Source organism: Manduca sexta, chromosome 7 (genome assembly GCF_014839805.1).
Source record: "Manduca sexta isolate Smith_Timp_Sample1 chromosome 7, JHU_Msex_v1.0, whole genome shotgun sequence".
In the NCBI taxonomy this organism is placed as follows: Eukaryota; Metazoa; Arthropoda; class Insecta; order Lepidoptera; family Sphingidae; genus Manduca; species Manduca sexta.
In genome coordinates this window covers 6,410,184-6,423,344 of record NC_051121.1, presented here as the reverse complement: position 1 = coordinate 6,423,344, position 13,161 = coordinate 6,410,184, and the positions used below count along the sequence as shown (strand labels likewise).

General features: G+C 32.1%; 1 protein-coding gene across 3 annotated transcripts in view; it reads left to right on the top strand.

Annotated features, from left to right (window-relative positions):
• Positions 1–13,161, top strand: part of LOC115450956 (myotubularin-related protein 6) — a 70,383-nt gene that overhangs the window by 44,721 nt on the left and 12,501 nt on the right. For all 3 annotated transcript variants that reach the window (XM_037447567.1, XM_037447566.1, XM_037447569.1), the window contains exon 2: positions 8,178–8,294. In XM_037447567.1, coding sequence (XP_037303464.1) covers positions 8,178–8,294 — 117 coding nt within the window. The remainder of the gene's footprint in view (positions 1–8,177; positions 8,295–13,161) is intronic.

Sequence of the window (13,161 nt, the reverse complement as noted above, 5' to 3'; positions counted from 1 at the left end):
TTGTGAACATAATTTTCATGAGAAAACTCGTACTTTACACCTTGTAATTAGGACTTCGTCAACTTTCAACAAGCATCAAGATATGAATTTGTTCGTTAATTTTGTAAAGTTATAAAGTCGCGTGGAAGTTTGTTTAGTGAATTTTCCTTGCTCTGTCGAACTCGTGTTTTATTCAGACGAAATAATAGGGTACCGGACTCATTTTTTTTCTTTACTATTATCAAATATTTACATATTATAAATTATAACACAGAAGGAATTATTAATATCCGGTAAAAAATCAACAAGTTATAAGTCTTTGAATTTCGGTGGAAGGGGTAATTAACAAGAAACAGAAAAGAGACGAAATATCCACATGTGACGTCATCGGGAATTACGCCGCGTGCGAAAAAAAGAGATGAAGCGATATCCCCACATCGCGCCCACTTCTGCACATTACAATATTTAAAATATGAATTACTCGCTAATTTTATAACCAATAGTTATGCAGTTTTCGCAGGAGTGCTTCTTTTTCGTATTATTAACCATTACATATAAAATAATGTACAAAATCAAGCATAGGCCGGTCCCCTATTGCCATACTATGTCACAAAATACAGAAGTATCTTGCTTTCCCTGAACTAATAATTATATTTCGCCCGCTTGCTGCGATTCTGAGAAGAATTTTTAAAATTTAGGATTGTCAGGGCTCCAGACACCCACAGATAATAGAATTGGCCTTTTTCTAAGCTAAAAAGGTTTCCTGTAAAGAAGTATTTTTGTTACTTGATCTATAAACACGACAAACTCGTAAAAGAGTGTAAACTTTTAAAAGACTTACTTTTTGTCCACAGAACTTTAACACGGGAAATCTGTTCAGAATTGTGTTTTCGAAGTTAGTTTCTAATTTTTATTTCAGATTATTCTTAGCTTAGCTTTAAAACGTTAAAGTCAATCAAACTGAACCGACAATACCTTGATTAGGCCTAAAAAATGGACATATTTGATCCTATCGTGAGGAACTCATGTAATTCAGGCTTATCCGAAATTTATCAATATTTATCGGAATAATGTCCTCTTAGAGCTGAAGCGGAAAATTCTGTTTGTGAATCTATTGATACAGTCCGCTTTGTGCCAGCGGATAAACCACACGCACGCCCACGCGGCGACATCAAAGCGGCCATCGGAACCCTTTGCAGCGATCTCGATATTGCTAAGCCCCGTTTTGTTGTGTATTTAGAATTTCATGTTTCATGACCCCTGGGATTCTATTTATGTGTTTAATAAACTTATGTTATTGTTTCGTAGTCTATTTTGTTTGTGGGTTTTTTCGTAAGAAACATGTTTCGAATAATTGTCATAAGCTGGTAGTCGTATATATTAAAAGAATAGTCAAAGTAGAGGTCAAGAGAGCACACATCCGCACCACATTCATATTTTTGATCCGCATCCCACTTGACACCACTGTATATGACTCCATTCAGGTGACCAATAGTCTGGCTCGATGGCATGATGACATACGGCCGAAGCTAGTGAGAGGTGATCACAACCCTCAAAACTGAGAACGGGTTCCATTTTGAAAATTTTTTCAGTAATCAGTAGAAAGCTATATAATTCACAATATTTACTAAACTGCACTCCAGTCATGTTTGTTGAGATTGTACGAAAATCATTTACATTTTGACTAAACCCAGTGAAAAATTAAATGAAGTAAAAACCCTATTTATGTTTGCAACATTTAGTCGCCGATGTTGCTTTGAAGCGCTTCCATTTCTCTTTTAATTCCGCCGTTCTTACGCCCTAAGCCACGTGGCTCTTTGAGTTATTTTTATTTTTGTTTAGCAAAGAGCTCGTTAACCGTCCCCACGGTTTACACTTTGACGCGGCAAAGACGTTTAAAGCCTACTGGAAATAAATAATTTATGGTAACATTTTTCTGTAAGTTTTCTTTAAATAACATTTTTAATTCTTATGCTGCATAATTATAGATACATTTTGCAAAGTAAGACTTGTGTATTTCTATAGGAATTTTTATTTTACTCGATCGTATCATGTCCCTGAATAGTCCACAAATATGAAGAATTTTGTCTGAGGCTCCGCCCGCGTGATTTTTTTTACCGCGATAAATATTTTCCCGTGATAAAAAGTAACCTATAGCACTTAGGAGCAACGTAGCTTCCTATTACTAAAAAAACAATCGGTTTAGTAGTTCCTGAGATTATCGCGTTCAAACAAACTCTTCAATTTTATATATCAGTACATAGATTTCGAATACTTTGCCAATATTCCTCACAAAAAAAGAATACGTTCCCACTCAATATTAATCGAGAGAAGCGAGTAAATAATGTGTAACGGAGCGTTTTCTAGGCTCTAGCGCACGCCAAATGGACCGTTAACACGAGATGAAGTGACAAAGGTCCGTCTGGAGCATCTCTTTTGTCCACCTTTGTGCGCGAAAGTAAGGGCAATGCTGCTCAAACTTTCGTTCATTTCATATATTTAATTTTATTTCAGAGACGGAATTAAATCCAAATGAATTAAAGTTGGTGGGAGGGTACCTGTTTTATTTGGTGGATAGCTTATTGGATAGTTCCGTTATCGCACTAAGATAGCGTAGTGGTCAAAGGCAGAAGAGGAATTGGAGGCTCATGCTCAAAAGTGGGAAACTTCATAATAAAATAAATAAAATAATAATTTGGCACCAACTAAATCTAAACCGTTAAAGATTTTGGTGGATCCTTTTAAGTACAACAATACTTGTATTAGGAGACATTGTTTTCCATAGCTACTGTAAATTATTAATTTAAACCTAGGCTAATATTATTACAGTATGTACTTATTTTTTTAAAATTATAGGAACATTATTATTATTGGGTCACCGTACATAGTATGGTAACAATCTCATCATTGCTATCGGTGGAATGCGATCATTCAGCAGCCATAATTCTGGCGATCACCTCTCTTTGATTCACGATATTAGGTATTTAATGAACTTACCATCACGCGACTGGTAATCTCTTTGTAGTCTTTAATAAAAAAAAAACTTTCTGGTTGACTTTCAATAATCACTATAACTATTTTTTTTAATAATAATGTATGCGGCACAAACTTTGGCAATGATTGACCTGTTGTTTTGAATGTTATTGTATCGATATATTTCGTAAGAGAGGACACCTTCAGAGGATTACATTTTATTATTTAATACACAATGGAGATACATTTCTTTTTAAGTATATTTTGCATTCATTTTTATATGAAGTCTTTTGTTTGTTTTTTTTCTTAATGTTGGTTGTTTATATTATATTAATAAATATTTACTTTTTCTATTGTAGTTTTGCAGAATGCTAACGTCTGCATATCTGACTTTCATAATGTCGCCTTGCAAAGTAAATATGGGACTATTAAAATATTTTCTGACGCAAACATGCGTCTTCTCTTTGTGTAGTAAATATATTAATGTTGTTTAGCTAAGTTCAAATTATTGTCCTCCTAACAACTAATTTCTATGTACAATTAATGCTAAAATTCACCCAGAACTATTGTCTATGAGGATACTATTTTAAAATGTTCGATAAATGACTTACTGCCATTTTAAATAAACGATCTCAATCGCTTTTTTCGATCTGTCTCGAAAATTTATCAATCAGAACAAAGGTTTTTGACATGCTTAAAAAATAGTTATTTTGATTGGTTCATTCTCGGAGTCGGATTGAAGATTGAGATTGGGATTTGTTGTAATTATATCTACAATAGTTTTATGCCTTATATTGTCTATGGAAAATAAGAATAAATTAAAAACAATTTCGTTCCTTGTCACTTAACATGTATAATTTATCAGGATCGTTTATTGAAAACGGCTGTCAGTTGTTGGCCTGTTAGTTTTAAAATTTGCCTTTGTCACACTGCACTGTTGTGGGGTCGTCGTATATCAGTTCTTCAAGTATAAAGGAAACGGCTTTCGTTTTTGCGATTGGCTATTTGTCAACTTAACTTCAATGCTCTCCCGAGGTAGCTACCTAAACACGGAATTATTATATTGTCCTCAATTAATACAAAAAAAATAATTGTTTTGGAACAAAGTAATTGTTAAATTATCATAATAACTATAAATGCTAAAGAGCTTTTTAACTGTACGGGTAACCCTACTACATATTTAAATTACGCAACCATTCAAACGTAATGTAGTCAAGTTACTCTGTAAAATGTTCACGTATCCCTTTAATGTTTACGTTTAGGCAGGTTTTTATCGCTGTTAAGTGGTGGCGCTATCGGCCCTGCCTTTCGGGTATTCTGACCTTGACTTTCACTGCGGTGCAAATGTAAGAGGCAGCGGGAGCGGAAGCGGGTGATATCTAAATGTTTGAATCAGTAGATATTGTAGATTTTATTATTTACTAACGGGACCAGCAGACGTTGTCCTGCAACAGATTGACTTCTACGTAGACTGCATTTTATTTGGACAATGATTCAATAGTTACATTTCATAAGCGCTACCCATCGAAACCAAATAAAACTAAAACTATCTTATCTTTCAATCTGAAACCAACCAAACACATTCACAAAATTTCACTAAATCATTTAGTTGGTTTACAAGTAAAAAAACGACGGTGTAAAATTGTAGTGTTGTTATTCACAGTTAGCTGTTAGTGGTTTGTAAATTAGCGTGGACATCACATCTCTCATTGCGCGTAAGCAATAAGTTTACAAAATTTTATCTCAATAAACGGTTTAGTAGCGCATTAACACGAACATTGATTTGTATATAAGATTTTTTCTGATACTTGTGTCTATTACGTAAAATAAAAGAGAAACAAAAACGTCCGGCTCACTTTTAATTTCAATACATACGGAGAGACACGTTGAAGCTAATTGTAAATAAAAGTTTCTGAGAGATTTTTTTAATATAAAAAATCGGTAATGCTGAAAGAAACGGGCAACGTTGAAAAACATGTACCTATTAAAAAGTAAAAACAGCATCCAGTTGCTTTTGCCGAAGTAATTTTGTTTAATAAAATTCTTAGAAACGTACATTTAGTTTCCTCTATATAACGTTTGTTTGCTATTATTATTGTAGGTTGATAACCTAAAGCTGGTGCATACGCTGGTGCACAGTACATATTACATAATACAGAGAAAAAAAACAATTGGATTTTTTATTGTTGTTTAGAGTAGGTACTTCATTCATATGCTCGCAGTATAGGTAATAAACGAATTTTAAATTTTCATGCAATTGCACAACCATCTCGGGAATCATGAAATAATTAAATAGTTTAATTTTGATATTTGTGATTGGTCGAGAGACCAATGCGTCAGTCACGTGTCCGTCTCTCAACCAATCACAATAAAACTACACGGAGTCGTGTCGTGTTATTTGCCACATTCAAAGCACAATGTACGTTTTATCTTTCTAGCGTATATTACACGGGCAGTTGAATATTAGGCCATAAATAATTCGTCTCGAGGTCGGGCCTCCCGCGGGTCCTGCATTTGTCTACGTCCGAGGAGCAAGCTTCGGTCATGAATTGCCCATAATAAGTGATATAAGCGAAAACTGGGGGAAGAAAAATCCTTTTAGTCGTATTTACTTATTTAGGTTTATACAAGAATGGAAAAATGTTCATCTATGAAACATGGTTGAGGAGAAAGTATATTTTTATATTTTGATATAATACTTTTAAAATTCCTTATCGTAACAAATTTTAGAGACTACTTGTAATATATAGATGATAATGTCATTGTAATATGATTTACAGTATTGTTCAGAGGTGTAGGATCACGTAGAGCAAAGCAAAACCTTCTGCCTAGGTCTCTTGAATAAGCCCAATTACGAATCCGTTTAAATTTTTCTTGTAATTACAAAATTATTTGTAGAGAAATGCTGCCGAGGATAGAAAATATATTAATAGTTTTATACTATAACTCAATAAACTAATTACTAGAGATTTAATATAAGTCTGTCAGATACTCTACAATAGATTATGTTTTATGCAGAATGTACAGAGAATCTAATAAAGTACAGTCAGACAAAATTTATTAAATTATTTCTCAGTTCGCAGTCGCAAGTGGAAATTGCAAACATCCTGCGAGTCTTACTCGAGGGAATAAATTAAATAAGCGCTTTCTAGATTGTATTTATATTTCTTGAAGGGTCACGTCTAAAGCTGTGAGGTAATCTATCGCCCAGCTGGAGTGTGTTGATTCGAATCCTGGGAAAGAATTGATATGATTCTTAATTGTATTGTAAAACATTACAGAATGTTCCTTATAGGGTATTTTCCTATTTTTGATTATGTACATTAATACGTATATTATTCTATTTGTACCAGTTGAAAGTACGAAATATACGTCCTTATTTGAAAACTGCATATAAATTGGCAAAGAAATGAGGCAGTAATCCATGTTTTAAATATTGTAATGTGTAGGAGTGGGAGAGGAGATATAGCTCCATCTCATTTTTTCGCACGCAACATAATTCCCAATGACGTCACGTGCGCGTATTGCGCCTTTTTTCTCGTTTTTGACTCTTACTCCTTCTACCGAATTGAAAAGGCTTGTAACTTGTTGATATTTTATTGAACTTAATTAATCTTCCTGTGTTAGAATTTATATGAGGTTGATAAACTTAAAGAACAAGAATTAGTCAAATACCTTACTACGATTAATGCCAAGCGCCAGATTACACGATAATGTAAATTAGTAATTGTTAATCCGTGTTAAATTTGTTGCATCTAGTGCTTACAGAGCAAAAAGCAATAAGAATTATGACATTCTACAACGACAAATGGTCAGATTTTATGTTAAGTATTTTAGGGCAAAATACGTATTAATATATTGCCTAAACCCTCGTTCATATTTGAAAATCAGGCGATTAGCAACCCTATTTGCGCAAGTAATTATTTTAACAATTTTATTACAACTTCTTCGTAGAAGTTTACCCGTGAGTTAGTCTTTCCGTGTAAAACAAGCGAACAACTCTTTAATTTTGCATTTAATTAAAATTCCAGGTAAAGTGCGCGTCCCTTCGTAAGGCTCAAGTTATGGGGTATGAAAGCTATCTACGTAATAGTACTATTTATACTTAAAATGTACCTTAACATATTGTAATTAAGTCGTAAGAATTAGTTTCGTTAAATCTTGATATTAAAGAACTCATTACTGGAGCAGTCTGGTCGCTCGTACAGATCATAATAATTGTGAATGAAGTTGTACAATGTTCATCTATACATCTTTTTTTGAGAATTTATCAAAGGTTTTCGATGTGATTTCTAACCTTGCTGATCAATTCAAATATTACACGTTTAATCTGCCACCAAATCATGTTTAGGAATCGAAATGATGCCAGGTTAATTATGTTATGATCACCAAAAAAGAAATTGTTGCTGCCGCATGCCACTTGATACACAATACCCTTACCAAAATAAACTAATTTAAAATAAGAAATAAATATCGTTCATTAGAAAGTTTTATTCTCTTAATTGGTAAACAACAGTGGAACAATTTTTATGCAGAATGTTTTGTCTTTGAACAGAAGGCGGATTTGTACTACAAACGCCGTTTTACCTCCGTTTTCAATAGTCATCGATCCATCGTGAAAAGGGACCAATCAGAACAAAGATTTTTGACGTGCTTACAAATGAGTATTTTGATCGGTTCATTCTCGGAATCGGATTCAAGATTAAGATCGTTTAACATATATTATGATATTGTTAATGTTGGTTTAATTATTAATAGTAATCTCAGTAAGATATTCTACAAAAAAGCGTGATACATAACTTGAAACTAACTAACAACTCTCTTGATAGTTGATTGTATGACTTTGTAAAACTAACATTGCAAGTATCTAATGTTGATATTTCTTTGAATGACATGTTATAATATGGTATAACCAAAGTAATTACTGACCGGTTCGAGGTTCAAGATGGTTAGCGTAGTTCCTAGTAATTCGGGCTCCTGGGCAATATTATTATTGTTTCACAACAGGTTAAAACCTGTTAGTGTTGCCACTGACATGTAAATGGTAGTTAATAAAATAAAAAAAAAAACAATATCTTATACACCTAGTTTTGTGACTTAATTAATTTGTAGTAGTCGTTTCAGCGACGTAGGTCTCGTCTAGTATTCTCCACACCTCTAATATGTAAGAGATGTGTGGAAATGATAGTTTTATCATCGTTAATAAAATTTTCTTCTTGTTGCAGCTGGAAAATGTACAACTACTGGATAAGTACAACCTGCGGAACCCTTCGAAGGGCACGCTCTACTTCGCCACGACACATCTCATATTTGTCGACCATGAGATGAGGAAGGAGACGTGGGTACGTACTAAAACACTTTCAATATTATCTTTACATATAATAAAATTGTAACAAGACGTAGTATGTACAATCAGCAAAGTTCGCGGTCGACCACCCTAAGGGTCAAAATAACTTGGCAAATTTGTTTTACTACGTTTGGGAGGCGGGGTTTGGGATCGATTGCATAGATCGATATCAGTCGTAAGACTGCTGGCTACCTGCAATGACGTTACGTAACACTACCGAACCGCTGCTGAGTGTATAATGGAAAACGAAATTAAAATTGATGCGCGCACGTCTATGCTATGACGATAATTTCTATACTTGTAAGATGCATATCGTCGGCGTAAAGAACGTAATAACAAAAGTTTTATAGTTTGGAGACAATCGCGATTTACAGTGTTTTTATTGTTGAATTTTTGGCATTATTTTTTAATAAATGAGAAACGACATTACGTTAATTATTTTATATCATATTATGTGCCTGATTACCTTCTTTTTAACTTTTAACAATCCAAACTTTATGTTGTATTCAAAAAATAATAATTTTAAAGCAATTTCCGTCATATTTGTCACAACTATATTTTGTAAGTAAATTATGATTAGCTACTTTTTTAAGCCGTTTTTTTAGTTTTCGGTCTCTTTAAACCCATAGCCTATAATTAATTTATTAAATAAATTCAATGGCTGCATAATATTATGATTGAATTTTTGAATCGTAAAAATTTAAACTGTTCAGTTTATTCAATTCGTTCAATAATTCATATTATAATAATAAATCATAGTTAATAGATTTCATTATTTGAATTGTTATTTTATTTTATTTCTAAAACTTAGACGATAACATTTTATTCCAATCTCTGTATTTACAAATATGTATTAACATTAAAGTTAAAATAATTGACCTAAAATTATTAGCTTCTTAGAGATTTTGTTTTTTTTTATTTCCTCTTAATGATCTTTTTTTATCTTAAATATGAACAGTTTTTGAGTTAATAACGAAATACCTTTTTTCATCCTAATTTGAACTATTTAACACCTTTTTGAAGTAGTTAATTGGACTATTTATCGGTATGCGGCGATTATTATTTATTGAATTTGAGGCGAGTTTAAAGATTTTATGTGTAGGCGGTAATATGCTTTTATTAGAGTAATATTGAAAGGCCAACATTTTTATTGCTGCAGATGTTGTTTGAAAAGAATAAATATATCACATAAAATGGTTTTTAAAGAGCGCATTTTTTATCAATGTTTGTATTGACACCGGTCTTACGTGAACGCATTTATCGTCAAACTGAGTCTATTGTTATGCTATTGAATTTAGAGGCATTTAAAGATTATAAGTGTAGGCGTTGATTTGAATTCTTATTACAGTAATATTTGCAAGGCTAACATTTTATTGCTGCACATGTCCAGTTTGTAAATTTTAGTTACTTTCTTTAGCCAATTATTTAGTTTTCGCTCAGTTAAAACCCAAAGTCTATAATCAACTTACAGTTATTGATTTTTTTACCGATTTAATAGCTGCATATTATGATTGAATTTTGAATTATAAAAATTACTTAAACAGTTCAGTTTATTTAATTCGTTCAATCATTCACATAATCATAAATTATTGTTATTCGTTTCATTATTAGAAATTATTATATTTTTTCTCAATTTTTTTATGCTTTTTGAACATTTTATTTACTTTTTAAAGGACATGTCCGTTTTTTCTATGGGCGCTGGTTTTTTGCTTCGAATAAATTCCAACCAACCTCAAACTTATTGAATAATAATGTGCCAAAAATTAGTAACTTGGAGTCATTACAATAATAATTTTAGACCCTTCATTGATAAGAAAAATAAGAAAGAAAAGTCATGGTTGAGTAATTCATACAAATAATTTCACGATTCGTCAAAAGATATAACTACCTCTCTTTTTTTACACAAGTAAGTGTTATTATTATCATTTGCGGATATAAAGGGAAAAATTAAAAAAATAAGAAAATTAGAAAAAAATGTTATTCGCAGTAATTATTTTCAGAGATAACTAAACAAGATTTTTGATTACTTAACTTTTTTCGGGATGCCTTCCAAATGTAATAACGTTTATATTTGCAAAGAGTTCATTTTAAGTGTAATATTTAAAGTAAATAATTTTTCTAAAATCTCACAATCAATGGTTTTGTGAACCAGTCGATGAGGCTCACGCATATATCGCTACGATATATAATTATCAAAAGTTAAAATCGAATATAGTAGATAATATATTTGCAATACCAACAAATAATGAGATACACATGTAAAATGAAATTTCGTGGAAAGTCCATGTAAATAAAACACATTTTTTTGTTACTTCAGTGATATGATTTAATTGTATTCATTACAAGTTTGATACGCTCAGCAGGCAGGTTGAGTAGAGTGTGCGCTCTGGATCGGTTAGCGATGGAGCTCTCATCCGCATCCTAGTGTATCCATCGAGGGACAGTGGTTCTCTGTAATACAATTAAATTATATATTAATTACTAAAATCTATTATTCTAATAATATTTTAACGTAATGACTACAGTGCCAAAATAATAAAATTTATATGGGAGCAGAACGCCAGTGCGGCCGACACAAAATACGTGGGTCAAGTACGAAATAATCCAAATTAAGTAAAAAAAAATCAGCTCTGTTTTCCATAATTGCACACATTTTATTGAGATAAAAATCCCAAATTGCATTAAATCGCATTGTAATTCTACTTTAATTCAGTGCTATATATTATGTAGTTGTAAAAGAAACAATAATAACAGAAACCTCTAGGTTAAACTGGGTGGAACTTAAACGTCTATAAGCGGATCTTACAAACGCGCCGACATAGTTAATTACTCTAGTAAGAAATCATAATACCACTACTTAAAATCTTTAAACTCGTCTAAATTCAATAAACAATGGATGCCGCTTTCCGATAAAGGCGTCGACGTGGAACCGGGGTTAACAAAAACATAAAAAAAATATCGTCCTCTAACAAAGACCCTTTTTATGTGAAATCTTTACACTTTTTAAACTGCACATGTGCAGCAATAAAAATGTTGGCTATGCAATATTACTGTAATAAAAACAGATTACCGCCTATACATAAATTATTTATACTCGTCTATATTTTTGGCATTAAATAAAAATTATTAATAAAGGAGATAGAATTTCGGGTGTCGTGACTTCTTTAAATTGGAAATTTCCTCCTTATTTCTTAAATATTAATATTTTCTTAAGTTATCGAAGAACCTCTTTATCCTCTTAATAACAATTGTATATTTTAAGTGCCAATGAACACTAAAGATTATTTTTCTAGACGTCATGTTATCCAAATCGAATGAGCTATCACTCATATTTTTGGATCTTTATAATACATAAATTGACACCTTTTTGAGCTTATTGACTGGACTAAAAGGCTTACCGGCCTGTCTTAATATTCCCAACATTAAATTAGAGTTTACTATTAAAAGTCGACGGTAAAAGTTACGCTTAATGCTACTGCTGTTTCAATATCGAAAACTCTGAATTTTTAACTGAGATCAAGAAAAGATAGGTAACACCTATAACTATAGTGAGTATACCCGTCGAAGTAGTTTATTTTTGCATTGAGTACTTTTTAGTTTTCCAATTATAATTCTTTTCAATATTTTGACATTTGATTATACGTAAAGCAACTTAAATAATATACTACATAGATTACTACAAGTATGATTAATAGCACTATGTTAATTTTTGGCAAAAAAACACACCAGTGACAGTAATCATATTTGACCCTACGATAGATAGGATAACTTAAGGATTAATATAAAATATAATAAGTTGCATATTGAAGTCTGTTTTACACAATTAAAGGAATAAGTATTCATCAAAACTCAATAATATTATAATTATATTTAAAAGAGCTTAAAAAGGTGGTGGTTTATGTTGGCTTTAAATATAATTAATTATGATGACCAATAATTTTAAAAAAGCCATAAACCGCGATTTTCTCAAAACTGCAAAATTTTAATTATTAGTTCTCTGCGCTGACGATATTTTTCCCACGCATATTAACGTCCACTAGTTAAAATTAATATTAAAATATTATATAGTATAGTATGACTGTTTTACTTACCGTAATATTTAATTCCCGGAATATATAATCCATGGTGCAGTAGTCACAGGACAGGTCGGCGGCTAAGTAATTAAGAGTCCAGTAAACGAACATAAGTCTACACGTAGTGGCAAGATATCGGTGTCCGTAAACGAAAAAATAATTGTGAGCAAAATACTACTGGTACTCAATAGTTGCGTGCGCGTCGTCAATCAGTAAAATACAACTAAAGTAAACAAAGAGAGTTATCTGCTGTTCCTTTCGCACATCTCCAAAACTGTCGTATTTGGTGAAATATGAGACGGGGGCGTGTCTAAGTATCTCGAGACATTAGACCGGTCAAGCAAAATGTGTTTGGAAGTGTACTAGCACGAACTTGGCCGATTGTACGTTATAAACATTGCAGAGAAACTAATAAGGTAGGTCTTCAGTTAAGTGCAATTTTCTAGAGGTCTTTCTTAAAACATAGGCTCCATTTTATCTCTAGAAAATATAAAGCGGGATTTTTATCCCGGAAAAATCTTTTTTACGCGAGCGGGGAACCACGAGCAAAAGATAGTTATAATGATAAATAAGAAACAAAAGTAAAAAGAATGGCAGAAGACATTTTGACCAACAGTGACGCAAGGAAGCATAAATGAAAGACCAGCAGAGTTGCTTTCAACCCTCGATGAAATAGAATGAAAATAAATACTACTATTACAATAAAATTTATATTACTGTCATTAAAAGACAGTCCAAAAATTTTAAAAACCAGTTTTTTATGGACCAAGAATAAATTCGAAATATCTT